General features: G+C 45.7%; 1 protein-coding gene across 1 annotated transcript in view; it reads left to right on the plus strand.

The window, feature by feature from the left end:
• TEAD4 (TEA domain transcription factor 4) overlaps positions 1-16,815 on the plus strand; it is an 80,057-nt gene that overhangs the window by 41,018 nt on the left and 22,224 nt on the right. The window contains exons 4-7 of the mRNA XM_038394842.2: positions 6,104-6,168; positions 8,120-8,182; positions 13,841-13,975; positions 15,545-15,588. Of these exons, the coding sequence (XP_038250770.1) occupies positions 6,104-6,168; positions 8,120-8,182; positions 13,841-13,975; positions 15,545-15,588 (307 nt within the window). The remainder of the gene's footprint in view (positions 1-6,103; positions 6,169-8,119; positions 8,183-13,840; positions 13,976-15,544; positions 15,589-16,815) is intronic.

Raw genomic sequence — 16,815 nt, forward strand, 5'->3', positions numbered from 1 at the left:
ACCATGTGCTTGTCACTGTAGGTGGCACACAATAAAAACAGACTTTTCCTCTGCAGATCTCAATTTAATAGCAGTATACCACATAGTTTTCTTGACTTGCACATACAAGTAGTTTGTGTGTACAATAGTGCAGTAAGTTGTATCCCAGGTTACTGGGATTTCCTTGAATTAAATCATTAAGACTTGAGATTGGTGTATAGAACCATCAGATATATTGAATATCTCTGCACTTCATAGTTCTCCGCATAATACTGGCTAAATTCCTAGATCATGTCCCACTATGTATTGGGCTCAGTGTGAAACCATGTGTGGATTCCAACTTCTCTTTGATTGTTCCACAGCTTTGTTACAGGCGGGATCTCCCTGGGACACCTCAAATGCCTGCATAGCATGGGGTAGGCCATGGAGGATATTGGGGAACTAAAGCCAAGTTTCGGGATTGATGATTGAGGCTGGGAAAAGTGGGATGCTAAAGTAGTGGTGTTTAATGCTTTTATCAGTGAGAAGATTAGGAGACACAGGCCAGGGAGAAGAAATAGTTCCTGAGATGAGACTCAGGGAAAGCTGGGGAACCAGTTTGGCATAAAGAGATAAGGAAACTCTGCCACATCACAGTAAGGGCATCATGTGGGAAGGATTTAACTGCATAGAGAATGGGTTGGTGAAGAGAAAGAGTGGAGCCCAAACTAAGAAGTAATGGCAATGGGAGGGAAGATAACATGAGGGAACTTGGAGACTAGGAAGTAGATTTTGTGCTAGATGCTGAAATGAGCAGCAAAAACCTTTGAGGACAGGAGTGCTATGTTTCTGCTTTTGGGCGTGGGTAAGGAGCCAAGGAGATGCATTTTGAACAGTCAAGTTTGCATGCAGGGCTGGGGCTTAGGGAAACCATGGAGGAAGGAACTACTCTAGCCAAGACAGTAGACTTAGGGATGAATAAGTGCTTTAGCAGAAGAGCTGCCACAGACACAATCTTGACAGACTGAAGTTGGAAGGGATGGGTAGATTTATGGAACTGGGGTGTGTAGAAAGCAAAGTGGCAGTTTGGGGTTAGGTCAGAGTAATGAACCCTACTGTACAATGGCAGCTCTGAGCAACTATGAAGCTGGCCCCCTTTTGTGGTTGGAAGAGAGACTACAGGAGTGTCCATGTATATGTAGCTAAGTCATGTGGAGTCTGAGGGCCAAGGCATGTACAGTAAAGGAAACACCAAGCTGTACTGAGATGAGGACATACAGTAGCTATGTAATTAAGTTTCATCTCCTCCTAAGGGAGAGTCTGGCTGTGAATTTAGCAATGAAGGGAGGAACAATACAGATTTTTGTGAAGTCTGAAAGAAGCTTGATGTGTGTGAATTTTGACCTCATTAATTTAGTGTTTAGAGACTCAGACTCCGCTGGAGAAAAGCCAGTTAGGAGGCCTGAGGGTGTGTCTACACTGCAATTAAGCATCTGCGACTGGCCAATACCAGCTGACTAGGGGCTTGTACAGCTCAGGCTAAGGGTCTGTTTAATTGCGATGTAAACATTCAGGCTCAGGCTGCATTCCAAGCTCTGGGACCCTCCCACCACGCAGGGCGCTAGAGCCCAGGCTCCCGCCAGAGCCCAAACGTCTACACTGCAGTTAAACAGTCCATTATCTGGAGCCCTGCACACCCAAGTCAGCTGGCATGGGTCAGCCTCCGGTGTCTAATTGCAGTGTAGGCGTGCCCTGAGCGTGGGAGAATGTTAGAGCTGAATCAAGGCAGAGGTATCTGTAACAGTGTTTTGGTAGAAGTGGGAAGTGTCTGTGGTGGAATTTTCACTGAGGCTGAGGATGCTCTTAGTGAGGACATCAGTGCTGTTTGTGTTGAGCTGATGGAAGTTCTGTAAAAAGTAGGAGCTAGTGGGATGAAACAGGCAGAAAGGCTGACTCAGTGAAGGGGTTAGAGAACCATCTGTATAGGAAAGTGATACGCAAGATTAAATTTGGAAAGGGGGAACACCAGTGTGGAATAGCTAGAGGAGAGGAGAGATGAGGCCAAAGGCTAAAACTTTAGTGGAGAAGTTCCAACCAGACAAAGGGGAGTTATGGGGTGAAAACAGAAGAGCAAGGATGCACTGGATCATGGTGGGTAATATCAAGCAGCCAGGAGGGAGGGAGCCAGGGCCAGAGGAGAGAGCAAGACCACTGACTACTCAGAAAGGGCAGTTTCAGTGGTCTGGAAAGAGAAGAAGCTGGACTGGTAGCAGTAAAGGAGACTGTGCTGGGAGATAAGAGGAGAAAACTTTTCCCAGGACTTTGGTAGGAAATGGAAGGTGGGACAGTAGCCAATGAGCGGGAGAGAGTCTAACGATGATGGCAGTGAACTTAGTATCAGGGAAGATATCAGTGAGAGGTTAATTGTTGCAGTGATCTTGCTGGGGAGGAAGGACTATGCGGTAGATAGACAAGGTGAGTGGGTCTAGGATTGGCATATGAGGCTCTGTTTTTAAAAAGATGATGCCCAAGAAGGCATCTACTATAACGGGAAGGAAAGAGGAAAGGAATGAGCGGGATGAAAAAAAGGAAGGCAGGGAAGAGACCTGAGGCAGTAGATTTGACAGTGATGATTTAGTTAGATTCTCTTCCCCATGTTAGAATTTTGTCTAAGTCATGGCCTGACAGAACCTGGGACTAACTCGGTATTTAGTTTTGTTTCGTGCTTATAGCGCATTGAAAGGCGCAGATGTTGTACTGCATGTCTGTAACTTCCTAGTGGCTTGATTTATTTGTGGCAGTCAGTTTCCAGTATGTGCAATTCTTGGAGGAGATGTTTTTGTGTTTTGAAATCAACAGTTAAGTAAATAAATATGAAGTCCAGAAAACTGTGACATCCCATTAGCCATTCATTAAAATTATACCACCAGATTGAAAAGATGGGGCAGATAATTTCCCTACGTCTGATTTACTTAACCCCTTTTGGGATACTGCTAGGTCATCACTGTCAGAGATCGCTTACCCATGCTGCTCATCAAAGTACGTCCCAATGCAAATATTCTTTTCTTGCCTTTGGAATGGACCAGATTGCACCAAGTAGCAGGTATTTTTACACCATTTCACAGTAGTGGCTATCTGCAGGGACCACTGTTCACTCCCACCCATTACAGAATAGAATCTCTGGTCCCCCATTTTCTCCTTTCTGTGAGCACATGGTCTCTGATACACAGGATTTATCCCAGGCTAGTGGGGAAAATTTCTGAGAGTGCCTTGTACAAGCAATATTTTGTCACTGGAACACAGCAAAGAATAGCTGAGAAGTTGGATTGGGACATATTTCTCATGGCTTAGGGGCCTGCTTTGACTTCTTCTGCAATGATGACTTCTTCATCTGTGAAATGAGCACAGTTAGGAAAGGGGAATTACAGATGCTCTGTGCTTCTCTTAGGAAAACCTTGGTGGAATTTACTGAATCCAAGTAGCTGCAATCTGGAGTGAGATGGGACGAGAGACAGATCTAATGCTGCTAGGGATAGAGGTCTAATACAAAAGCAGAAGGCAAACCTGCTTCAGATGCACAGGGTGTAAAGAGAACAACAAGCAGAGCAAGAACCTGAGAGAGACTCTTTCTTGCACTCTCTGTTTTTTCATCCCATGCCTCCAAGGGGAAGGATTCAGGGAGGATAAAGGGCTTTCTGGCAGTGTGCTGCAGTTGGTATGTTGGCTAGAACTTCATGAAATCCAATGCGCAGTTCAGACAGAGGAGACACAACTGTTGGCAGGTTCCCGTGACTGTGGCAGGCCTCAACGGGAGTTATTCTAAGAACACAACATGCGATCGGATTACTGAGCTCTAAAAAAATGAGCCATCTGACAGTGTACGACAGCTCCCAGCCCATTCCAGCCAAGTGAAGACAGGGCATGAGGCTTTGAATATCCTGCAGCCAGGTTTGTGATGGAAACAAACGGCCCTCCCTAGACAGTGAACCCACAAACTTCTAGAAATCCCTCACTTGCGCACCTCTGGCTTTTAATAGGGGAAACAACAGATCTTTAGAATTGGCTTCTCCTGAGGTTATGACCTTCTGTTCTTTTAATATGTTCCTGTTAGGGATGTTCTCAGGTTTAGAACCCTCCATAATTCTGTCTGTCCCTAGGTTGCTAATATCTTTGCATGGTCACCTGCATTTGCTACTGGAGCCTTTAGCAAGTAATGCACCCTGCTGCCTTTCTGTCTCCTGGCTTCAGGAAGAGGAAGGTGGAATGAGATGATGAGAGATGAGAAATGGAAAGCAAAGCATGGAAGCTGGAAAAGAGGGTGACTGTGATTGGATACAAAAGAGCTAAATCCTGCACCAGCTTCTGCCATATGCCACTTGACTGACTGTAATGCAATTGCATAGGGTCTATATCAGTGCAGAATTTGCCCTGGTTTGTCAGTGATGGTCTTGGTGATACCTGTGCGGGGATTGGGTTTGCTTTGTGTAACCCACGAACTTGAACGGAGTCACACCATAGATACATTTGCCCATAAAGTTTATTTTCCCTAGTTTGTGATTGTCTGAAATTCTTCTTATAAAATTCTCACTGGGTCAGTTCTCCCTTCCTCTCTCTTTCACACCCCATTCCTCCTCCTCCTCGGCAGCCCACACTCCTCTGTAGACGTACACATTCCCTCACACTTCATTAGAGACAAACAGGTTCTGAGGAGCTCACTTTGTTCTGTCTAGCTTCCATTGTTCACCATTGTCAGACTGTCTCTCTCCAGCTCTGGGCCACGCCAGCATTCTGGAAGTAGCACCCCCTGCTCTGGCATTGCTCGGTAAATGCAAGTCTGCGAGGCTACCGGCCTGAGTCAGCCAGATGGAGACTCTGAAAAGCCATAAATATTATTCTTGGCACAAGAGAAAGGTCGGTTATCAGGCTGATGTTGGCATCTCACTAGCAATTGGTTTCAGCTTCGCAGAAATTGCTATGCTGGTTGAAAAACAGCCAGGTGGTAGGTAGTCTGACATCATCTGCTCCCATCTAACTCTCTCCTGGGCCCATCACTGCGCTAGCTGGCACTGTGAGAATTGGAGAAGTCAGCAGCGCTATACTGGGCATCAAATACTTCCATCTTTCTGCGTATCAGAGCAGGGAAAACTGCAAAATCCATGTGGCTAAGGGCCTGCTCCTGCTCCCAGTGAGAACAAGGGGAGCCTCTCTAACAATATGAGCAGGGAACGGATTGAGACTTAAGTGGACTGAGTGCTGGAGACAACCATGTCTGTGCTTCATTACGTTTCATGAACATAATGTAAATCATCCTGTGGCTGCAGCTCCCTCTGTCAACATCAACTAAAAGTGACATGGAAAAGACATCCAAAAAAGGTGTTTGTGCCCTTTGTTGTGGCTTTAGAATTTACAAAGTTTGGATTTTTTTATTTTATTATTAAAAAAAATTATTTATGTGTTTACTTCAGAAATATCAAGGTTAAGTGTGGTCCTCCCATGTTTCTGCTGGAGGTCTCCTTGAAGGACTCAGGCACCTAGAGTGAGAGCTTTCTCAACCCTTCATGGAAGGGCCCTGGTATTGAATTTTTGAGAGAAAGAGCTTTTCTCCGAATTGTTTATCCACGTGTTTGAGTTAAGCAGCTGTTTAAAAAAAAACCAAACCAAATAACCTCTCTCCCCAGAGAGCTTTAAACCACCCAAATAAAATATCTCTTCCCCTCTCAATGATCATTGTTTTGATATTTGTGATGTTCTAATCCCACTTTTCCAAGCATTCATGCAGCCTTCCATGGAAAACAAGGCAGACAAGACCTGAATTTTTAAGGTTCAGTAAAAAAAGAGCAAGAAGAAAACCCCTCAGAACTTTATTGGTCACAACCAGCCATTAAAAGGACACAAACCTGGAACTTTTAGAGATCATTGTAAATTGCACACAGGCAATATCAGGAATAGAATTTTCAGTCCAGACTTCTTCTCTTTAAACACTGGCCTCTGCAACATGAACTAAATGAGAACATTCCTGACCTAGGGGTTAGCATTAGGCTTATCGCCCCCCTGCAGGCCGCTATAGATAGAAACGTCCAGGCTGTATTTTCTTGCTGAGATCATGTCTCTCTAAACTTTGGTTTGAATTATTTCCTTGTTCCAGGCCGAAATGAGCTGATTGCCCGCTATATTAAACTGAGAACAGGGAAAACGCGCACAAGGAAACAGGTAGGTGTGAAGTTGATTGTGTTACACTAGCTGCTCTGTTTGTGTCCCGAGGGATGGAGAGGGCTTGTGTGAACTAATTGCCTCTCTGCTGGCTGCAATTAGCCTTTTGGAAAGAGATCATCACAGTCAGCTGGGTAATGAGAGCTGTGAGTTTAGTCAATCTGAGTGTCTTCAGATTGGACTGTAGCACTACCACACAGTGACACAGGAAACTTCCTGCAGTGACACGTTCAGAGAGATATTAATTGTTACATTTTTGGGTTAGTGAGAAAGGTGAGGCCGGGGTAGTCAGTAGGCAGACCCTGTGCCAAATCTGGACCACCAGAAGCTTTTTAACAGACTGTGAAATCTTTTTATTTACTTCTTATTATTGTAGTTATTTTTGTATTATTTTCTCTGGAGTTTGGACCTCCAAGAAATGCCTTGACCAAGAAATTTGGACCTTGACAAAAAATAGTTGATTGCCCCTTGCCTTGGTGTATGGTGCCCTTCTCCCCCTCCTTGTCAGTCATTGGAAGTTTTTACCATCTAATGGGTTACATGTATGAATGAGTTCACAGTCTCAGTCCTGTTCTCTGTAGACAAGAGTCCCATCACCGTAATTGGTCCCCTTTTGGGCCATCTCACTCGAAAGGCCAAAGAATGAGTAGCCGTAGGAACAGAACTCCCACAGATGGTTCTTCCAGGTCAGGGATTAAAACACAGTGGTTTGGGCTGTTTAGAATAATGTGCCATTGCTGGAGACACACACAGGACTTCAGGTCTCCAGACTTTTTGGTCGAGAACCTTTCAGGCACACACGAGTTCAGAGTTAGCATTAGCTCCTCTCTTAACTCCACTGCTTGATAAAGAAGCGGGGCATAGTCTCAGCCCTCATTTCTCTCAGCTTTATGATGATGGTCGTGTGCCTGTTATCGGTATTTACTGATTTTTCCCTGAACCATTCCCGGGTTTTTGAAAAAAAACAGTTTTGCGGTTTTATTGACTTTTCACCCAAATTTTGGCTGTTTTGGGACCTGGGGATTTTTTTGCAGGGGAAGAAGACAAGGCCATGCTGAAGGGCTGGGGTCAGCAGAAGGCTCTTCCTGGCAGAGAAGATCAGTATTCACGGCTTGCAGTCTTCCAGTCCTCTCCTGATCCCAGTCTTTAGTGCAGCCCCAGTGTTCAGAGCCCCATCAGCTGCCTCTGCTAGACAGAGCCCCCTGCTGACCGTGGCCCTTCAGTGCATTCCTGTCAGCTTCCTCTGCACAGTGGGGGAGTGAGACAGGCAGGGAGCCAGGTCCCAGCAGCGAGACTGCCCTGCCACTGCTGGGAGTGGAAGGCTTCCGCAACTGCTACATGGTGAGTGTCCCTGCCCCCCATCCCCTCTGAGTACTGGGCACCCCTCTTGCTCTCCGCCTACTGCCCCTTGTTTATGGTTTTCACTGTTTTTTAAATAAAGCCCAATAATTTCCCAGGAAATAAAAATAAAAATGGCAAATGAAGGGCCTTCGGCATAGCCCAAGGTGGGAGGGGGGAAAGTCAAGTGAGTCAAAGGAATTTATAAAGGCTGGAGAGGAGGGATTTAGGTATGAACTCACTTTGGGAAGTGTCCCTTCTATCTGGACGAGGCCATAACGTGGTACCATAAAGAGAGAGGTCTCCTACAGGGCTTAAGGAGTCTGCTTACATGTCACAGAAGGGCTGTGATTTCACAGGGCCCTTTGGGTCAATGGAGACCTCTAATTTGACACCTATTCTTAGCCCCTGCAGCCTGATCAGATTGGGCTTGTTTGCACTTGGAAGAAAGTCTTTCTTACTGCAACCTTTCTTTAAAAAAAAGAAAAGAAAAGAAAAAACTAAAAGGATCACTAATTCCCTATCGCACAGATGTCATGGGCTTCTGTTCAGTACTGCTGGCAACTCCCAAGATGTCCCCTTGAATGAGGATGGCAATTATTTTTCAATGCAGGTGTCTAGTCACATCCAGGTGCTGGCGCGTCGGAAAGCCCGGGAGATCCAAGCCAAGCTAAAGGTATGCTGGGCATCCTTACCCATAACACACACACACACCAGCCAATCCCTCCTAATAGCCTTGTTGGAGGGAGATCAGCAGTTAAACTGCTGTAAGCCAGGGAGGAAGAGGCACTTCCCAGGAAGTGCTGAGCTAACACTTGTATTGTTATGGCTCTGTGGTGCTGGAGGCGATTTCTATTTAAAGAATGAAGAAACAATGACTTTCATTTCTATGGGGCCAATTTACCTCTGGTGTGTGCCGCCATAGTGCACATCACTGGGTTCACAGTGGCAAAACATATATGGGGGTGGGACAGAGGTTGTGGTGGTATAAAGTAGCCACAACCTCCCTTCCTTGTGCTACCAGGGTTTGTAGTAGGGTCAGGACAAGCCGTGGGGATGTGGTGACTCACTGCTTCTCCTGGTGGCAATCCCGTGGAGCTGCCTGGACAAACTAAAGCTACCCTCAGCTGGCATAACCGTGAGGGGACTATGGTGATGGCAACCAGTACCTCCTCAGGAGACGCGCTTCTGGAGAGGGAAGTCCCTTGCAAATTGTGACTCCCTGTACCAGCTGAGGTGACTCTGACCCTGTGTCTAACACAAGTCTGGGGTGAAGAGTGTAATTTAGGACTAAGCTGCTTAGAAGCTGTAGGTGACTTCTGGGCTGTATTAACAGAACTGTTGTATGTCAGACCCAGAAGGTACCTGTCCCACTGTACTCGGCACTGGTGAGGCCTCAGCTGAAGTGCTGTGTCCAGTTCTGGCGCCGCACTGTAGGAAAGATGTGGACAAACTAGAGAGAGTCCAGAGGAAAGCAATAAAAATGATCAAAGGTTTATAAAAATGTGACCAGTGAGTAGGCTTGGAAGGATTAAATTTTTATCAGTAAATGGTGGTAAACATCAGTTTCACTGTATGCACGCAAATCAACAAAAACTATTTTGATTAGTAATAACTGAAAGGTACAGCTAGGCAAAGGAAGAGAAATGCTGCTTGAGAAGGTATCAGAGTTTGATTTAAGGATATTTACTTTGTATATTTTGACGTGATGTTGACAATTTGTGTTTTAATGGTTATAAAGCTTAAACTTTTTGAATCTGAATGTCTACTGTCATTAAATAATTATTGCCTAGCCCCACTACAGAATTTCCCACAACTTTGAAAATTTAACTAGATAAAAATAAAAACCCTTAAAACCCCATAATTTTTGCAACTGGGAAAATTTAAATACATAAAAGTAAAAAATGATTAAAAATAAACATTAATATTATCTGTCAAAATTATTAAAAAAATCAAATTCCACCAAGCTTGCCTAAAAGGAAAGATTTAAAAAACCTGGGCATGTTTAGTCTTGAGAGGAAGACTGAGGGGGGGACCTGATAACACTTTTCAAATATGTTAAGGGCTGTTATAAAGAGGATGGTGATCAATTTTTCTCCATGTCCACTGAAGGTAGGACAAGTAGTAATGGGCTTAATCTGCAGCAAGGAGAATTGGGTTAGATATTAGGAAAAGGCTTGTAACTGTAAGGATATTAAACATTGGGAGAGGTTACTAAGGGAGGTTGTGGAATCCCCGTCATAGGAGGTTTTTAATAATAGGTTAGACAAACACTTGTCAGGGATGGTCTAGCTATCCTTGGTCCTGCCTCAGCGGAGGAGGCAGGAGTCGATGGCTTATTGACTCTAGCTATCCTTGGTCCCTTTCAGCCTTCCATTTCTATGACTCCTCAGTGTTCATCGTCAGGAGCTGACTCTCTGTAAATGAACCTGCTGGACTCAGTCCGGATCAGTGCTGAACTGCATGTGTCTGCATTTTGATCCCCAGCTACCACACTTTCCACCCCTCCCTCAGTTTCTTTGTACAACTCTGTGCTAGTTCCGTGATCAGCCAGTCCTGTTTCCAGCTGCTTTGAGAAGGGAAAGAAGTTACAAATTACAGCTGCCCAATTCAAAGCAGCTAGGTATCGCTGTCTGGGCTGGAAGCCTGTGGTGCCAGTAAGTGATCTATTCAGGTGGAGACTGGCTTGAGAGATGAAGTGCGAGTAGGAAACAACTGCCCACCATGTGAAAAGATTTACTGCTGCTTGTATCTATAACCTTGATTCTGTTCCTTGCACATCACAGCCCTGGGATTTGGTGTGATTGGAAATGAGCCAGCTGAGCCTGCTTCCACTTAATGCCTGGGGGCAAGGAGACTTCATTCTCAGGGAATGAAGGTGTCTTGGGGAGCTCCATTTCTAGCTTCCTTTTACATTGCCTTGGGCCATGCTGTGAGCTCTGCTCACATGCCTGCAGTGAACCATTTCCCAGCACCAGTCAGTTCCTTTCTGACCTGCAGAGGCAAGTCTGCCACACTCTCGTTCAACTTACTTACTTACTTCACTTCCCCCACTCATCTTTGTAGAGCAAGGAGATGCAATCAGAGAGGTTACTGCCCTTCTCCCAAGTTCCTGCTGGCAGCTGTGTGCTCTCCTGCTGCTGGTTCCCCTTCCATATCAAATACACATTTCGTGTTTATACCCTGGAGAGCAGACCTGCCACGTTCTGATTTATTGGGCAATTAGTGTAGTGCTATTTCCACAGCACACACAAGAGTGTATTCTGCAGCTGTCCACTGTGCCCATAACAGGCTTTTGCACCATGTTCAAGATGAATTTAACAAAAATGGGATAAAGCTTGAGGAAAAATACTTCCCCAGGAGACAGCAATTTTCTACGTCTTAATTAGCTAAAATATCTATCACCCGCACTAAGGCCAGACTGAAAAATGATCTGCAAAGAAAAAACTAACCTATTATTGTGTCCTTATTTCTTTCCTTACAAAGTATAAGAAGGGCTTGGGGGGTTGGGGGAGGGGAGTGGAGGACATTTTTGTTCTTGCTTTAGTGATATGAGGAATATCAAGTGTGCTCTTCCGTATTTTTGCTGGAAGTCTAGAGAAATTGATTCCGAGCTTTCTTGTCCCTTAGCTGAAGGGGAAGGGATAAGTGTTGAATCTTTAACAAAGACAAGTTTTGTCTCCCAACTCTTTGTCAGACATTTGAATTAACAAAATTCAAATGGGGAAAAAAAAGTTTTAAATTGAAAATCCCTTCTGCTCTCAGTTGCCCACATTTCACTTCTTAAATGATGGTGTGTTATTATTCCACAAGTTCGCGGTCTTTTCTTTATATCTTCCGTATAAAGCGGAGTAGATTACCGTTGAATTTCAAATGTAGAAAGCAAACAGGAAAAAAAAGCCTTAGCGGCAATTTGGAAAGTCTTTTTACATCATCAAGAAGCAAAAATGGACATAAACCCTTTTTTTAAAATTTAGCAGGTCATCTTTAAAATATTTTCCTAAAGCCTTATTTAAATAGGACTCTGCAGAAACTTCCCCTGGCTTTTGAACATTTGTAGGCTTTCTCAGCAGTTAAAAATATTTCCCTTCCACATACTGAATGATACCAACACAGAGATACCAGCTGTTCTGCTGAGACTCCATGGAAAACACTATAGCTGGAGACCATTCCCTCCATTTATTTTCAGTTTTTTTACTTCCTCTGATTTTTTTAATTATTAGCATTCAAAGAGTTTTGAGGGAAGAGGAGGTTGGGAAAAGGGATGGAGATCCTAGGGAGAGTATTTATTTTAGGTACTAAGGCCAGCTGCTCTGACTCTGAATACATACAAGGAGCAGAGCTGCTGAGGAAGGATGTGCCACTTTTCTTCACTTGTAAGAAGTCGCCTATTCCAGTTGCTTATGAAAATCATCATCCCACAAATGATGTCATGATTATGATGTCACAGACAGAAGAGAGTCTGAAAGGTAGAAACTGGCTCTGGCTTTAGAAGCGAATGGGGGTGAGGGCGGGGAGAGGGGCCCTGCCTGCTGCCGATGCTCCCTAGCTGGGAAGAGGACTGCTTTTAGGAGGAGCCTTGAGGTCCCTGCTCCACATATTAAACCTCCTAGTGACTGCATAGTGTCGTTACCCACAAGCATAAATGCCCAACTAAGGCCTTGTCTGCGCTTGTGGTGGCATGTAGGGTATGTGTAGTGTGACAGGGTCAGGCCAGATGGCTACAGGAGAGCAATAGAAGGCAGATATATTAGCCCCAGGTTAAGTAAGTCCCTTTTCCCTGGGTAAGGTAACAGGGAAGGTTCCAGAACAATCAGGAACTTTCTGGAAACAATTAAGGCAGACAGGCTGATTAGAACACCTGCAGCCAATCAAGAAGCTACTAGAATCCATTAAGGCAGGCTAATCTGGGCACCTGGGTTTTAAAAAGGAGCTCACTGCAGTTTGTGGTGTGCGTGTGAGGAGCTGGGAGCAAGAGGTGCAAGAAGCTGAGAATGAGAAGGCGTACTACTGGAAGATTGAGAAGTACAAGCATTATCAGACATCAGGAGGAAGAGAATGGTGTGATTCTGTGGTGAGAATAAAGAAAGTGTTGGGAAGAGGCCATGGGGAAGTAGCCCAGGGAGTTGTAGCTGTCACGCAGCTGTTACAGAAGCTACTGTAGAAAGCTGCAATCCACAGGGCCCTGGGCTGGAACCCGGAGTAGAGGGCGGGCCCGGGTTCTCCTCCATTCCCCCAACTCCCTACTTGATACTGGAGGAGTTGACCTGGACTGTGGGTTCCACCAGAGGGGAAGGTCTCTGGCCAGTTCCCCGATCCACTAGGAGGATCAGCAGAGACTGCGGGGATTGTTCTTCTTCCTTTTCCCCATGCTGGCCAGTGATGAGGCTAACTGAGTGAACGGCAGATATGAGCCACGAAAGTGGCCAAACTGAGGGCTGCCGTGAACCTCTGAGGTGAGCAAATCCGCCAATAAGCACAGGACCCACCAAGGCAGAGGAGGAACTTTGTCACAGTAGCTACATGCCACAGTGAAAAGCTCTGGCAGGGGAGAGGCAGTGTAGACCAGGGAGGCGCTATTTGGGTGTGCAGGGTATATACCCTAGGGTTCAGCCATGTGGGACACTCTCCTCTGCTGTGCCTCACCATCTATGCTGCTACTTATAGCCATGCTAGTTGGGCATACAGTGTCTGTACTCTACACACCACCACAAGTGTTGCCATCCCATAAAAGGAAGGCAGGGCTGTCCTGCTGAACATACCTAGGGGTGATTTTCTGGTTGCTTACAAGTTATTTCCCCCCTGAAAAAATGGATCATAACAAAGCAACTGATCCTCACTTAGACCAGCCCAAGTGCCGGGTTAGAGGGGATTGTTTTGTGATGAGGAGCTGTTTTTGTGGTACCCCTGAGTCAGTGTATAGATTTTTATTAATGGAAAAGTATCTGTCCCATTCCAGCTCCTTGCCAGTAATTCAGAAATGGCTGGCAGGATCTGACTCACATTTTCACTAACAAAACCTCACAGCCTAAGAGCTGAGACTGAGTGTGAAAAGTTTCAGACCAAAGGGATAAATGCTGGGAAAGTTCTGAGCAAGTGATCACCGGATTTTATAATGGAAGTTAGGTTGCAGTCTTAACTACGGTGAGCTCTGTGCATTAGAAAGTCACTTGTGGTCCTGTTGAATGGCTTTACTGGCCTGATTTTTCAGAGGTGCTGAGCACCCATTTCCCTGATCGAAGTCCATGGGAGTTCTGGGTGCCCAGCTCGACATCAGGCCATATATTGATTATTATAATCACCATGTCTTCTTTTCCCTTCCTTTCCCCCCTAGGATCAGGCAGCTAAAGATAAAGCCATGCAGAGTATGGCTACAATGTCATCTGCCCAGATCATCTCTGCAACCGCCTTCCACAGTAAAATGGTATTGCCTGGCCTCCCGCGACCAGCCTACCCTGCTGTGTCTGGGGTGAGTGAACTGTCTCAATGGAAATGGGGCAGGAGAGTCAGCTAGAGATAAGAGTTAGGAACTATGATAGACACACACCCCAGAAACAGACCACAGGGGACAAGTTCAAAGTGTACCTCATTAATATGAAGGGCAAATTTGCTACGTAACTGCAACATTTAGGGCCTGATTCACCTCTCAAGCTGGTGTAAATCAGGAGTAACTCCAGTGAAGTCATTGGAGACACACTAAAATCGATGTAGACGAGAGGAGCATTTGTGATATTAATCACCAGTGATGTTGTAGGATGTCTGTGCTGTCTTTTTTTGGCACATGATTCTTTTGTATTGAGCAAATCCATTCTTGCCGTCCGTCCCCAGCCCCCTCTTGGGCACGTGCAGTCACGAGTGCTTGGATACCATGGTGACAGGTGACCTCATATAGAAGCCTAAAGAGATGAGGCCTGATCCAAAGCCCACTGATGTCAATGGGAAAGACTTCCATTGACCACAGAGCCCTTTGAACCAAGCCATGGAACGTTAAGATTCTCTGTACCCTGCAGGATGAATCCCACTGAGATCCTGAGGGGAGGGATGCTCCTTCTGTCCAGGGCTCTGGAACTGTAGAGTTCAAGGGCTGTGCTAAGAGGGTGATGGAGGGTCAGATACATAATGCAGCCAGCATTAGATCAGCCACCTGAATGCCACGGCTGCTGCTTTCAGTAACAGGAAATCCCTCCACATTGAGAAATTCAGATTGCTCTTTTTTCTTTTTCTTTTTGTAATGCAGCCATGTAAAGATCAGGAATTAACCTGATAAATAAAGAGGAGACATGATATCTGGACTCTGCACGCTGAACAAAATGCGAGGCCTACCTGTGTTCCTCCCTCACCCCTCCAGTTACTGTCACCTCCCTGTCCTCACTTGGCCATTGTTACTGCATCACATGTCGGCACCCAGGCTGTCTCTTTGTCTCACTGTCTCTCCCTCCCCTCTTCACCCTGTGACAGGTCAGGAGAGTCAGAGTTTGGGATGGGGTCAGTATCCCAAGTTTTGAAGTTCAACTGATGGTGCTGATGGATCCAGGTTTTTTGAGCCATGGAGCAAGAAAACTTGTAACAGGCATGGTTTTGCAAGGCTTCCCCCAGCCTGCTTTCTGGATGCACATAACCAATGCAGAATGCCTTTGTGAGGCACAAAGAAAGCTTTTCCTGCTCCATTTCTGAAGAAAGGTCTGTTTCCTGGTGCTAGCCTGCCCTACAGTGCCTCCCAGCTCATTTCAGTGTAACATGCTGAGTTAATCGCATGCAGCCAAGTTTTCAAAAGTGGCTATGGACTTTGGGGTCCGTGAACCCCCAAAAATGGAGCCACTCTTATCCAGTGTCTACCTCTGGAAAAATTGTCCTTAATTACTTATCACATCTGGCTTAACCCTTCCAAGTGCACCATTAGTGCCACTGCAGGGGAATAGAGGCTCACTTAGCCCTTCTCACAGTCTTGTTATGTGCCATCACTAGCCTCTGACAGGAGTAAGGTCTGGTTTTCTTTAGCCTCAGGATGGTGACTGTGTCTGTTACTTTGGTTTTGCAGTTTTGGCAAGGACCTTTGCCAGGCCAAGCTGGATCCTCTCACGAGTGAGTACTCCCACACCTAAGCATACACATGGGTGCTTCCCGTGCTGTGGTGGAAGTTCCCCTGAGCTGGGAAATACCTTCAATTAGCTCGAGGTTAAGAAACCATAAGACCATATGCTGCTGTTTCTCAGACAGGCAGACACTCCCCAAGCTATCAATGGAAGCAGGCATGGATTTGAGGCAAAAGGCCTCGGGCTAAATTCAAAGATGAGTCCAAGTGAGTTCAGAGGGAGTCTTAAACTGGTGAATCTTGCCCCTTCTTCTGACTCCTCCAAAATGAACATTACACTGATTCAAACTGCCCCTAGATTCACTTAGGCTCACTTAAGGTCTGATACAATGCCTATCAAAGACGACAGAAAAGCTGGCTTCAGAGGGAACTGAGTGGGGGCCTTAACTCACCCTTTATACCCTCCTTTTATACTTTATCTTGAAATTTTCCCCACTGTGTCTATGGGAATTGGAGGGATTCACATTGGGCCTGACATGGCCTACGGTGAGAATCCAGAAGAAAAGAGTGTAGCAAAAAAGGCAGTAACAGGAAGTTGTAAGAAAAGTGTACGTGAAAGTTGGCCACTTCTCCTCCTTCAGCTCACACATCTTGGCTTCTCAGCATGTAAGTCACACCCGTTTAGATGCCCTTGCACATCAGTAAGTGGGTATGAGTAGGTCCAAGGGACCCTAAAGCTATTTAGCATATATCACCTTATATGTGGCCTCTGAATTAGGCCTCTAGTTTGCAAGTGAACTGGGGAGGGATCCCTCAGGGATCTTGACTAAGGGCCAGATTTTCCAGAGCTTAGCACTCACCATCTCCCACTGAGAACAGGGGGCGCTTCCAGGTGCTGAACACTTCTGAAAATCTGGCCTAACTGGGAGCGGAGCTCTGTTGATAATCCAGTCCCAATTGAGGGTGTTGAGCACTTCTGAAAAGCTGTCCCCACATGGCCCATCACCAGGAAAGGAACTCGCAGAGCGCAACACAGAGAGGCTGAGTTGCCGTTTACTGAGATTTCCCACACTTAAGTCCATCTCTGGACAAAAGGCTGTATAAATACATGGGCATTAGGGTCTAGGTGGGCAGGCCATGTAGGGAATCAAATCAGAAGCTCTGCAATCTCCATACAGCCAATCGTTGAGGTGAGCTTGAAGGATGCCGCTGAGTGGGTCTGTGCTATTGGATGTGTAGGTAAGAATGCAGTGTGCTGTTTGGGTCCCTTTTTATAC

The sequence above is a fragment of the Dermochelys coriacea genome, chromosome 1 (genome assembly GCF_009764565.3).
Source record: "Dermochelys coriacea isolate rDerCor1 chromosome 1, rDerCor1.pri.v4, whole genome shotgun sequence".
NCBI classification, from domain to species: domain Eukaryota; kingdom Metazoa; phylum Chordata; order Testudines; family Dermochelyidae; genus Dermochelys; species Dermochelys coriacea.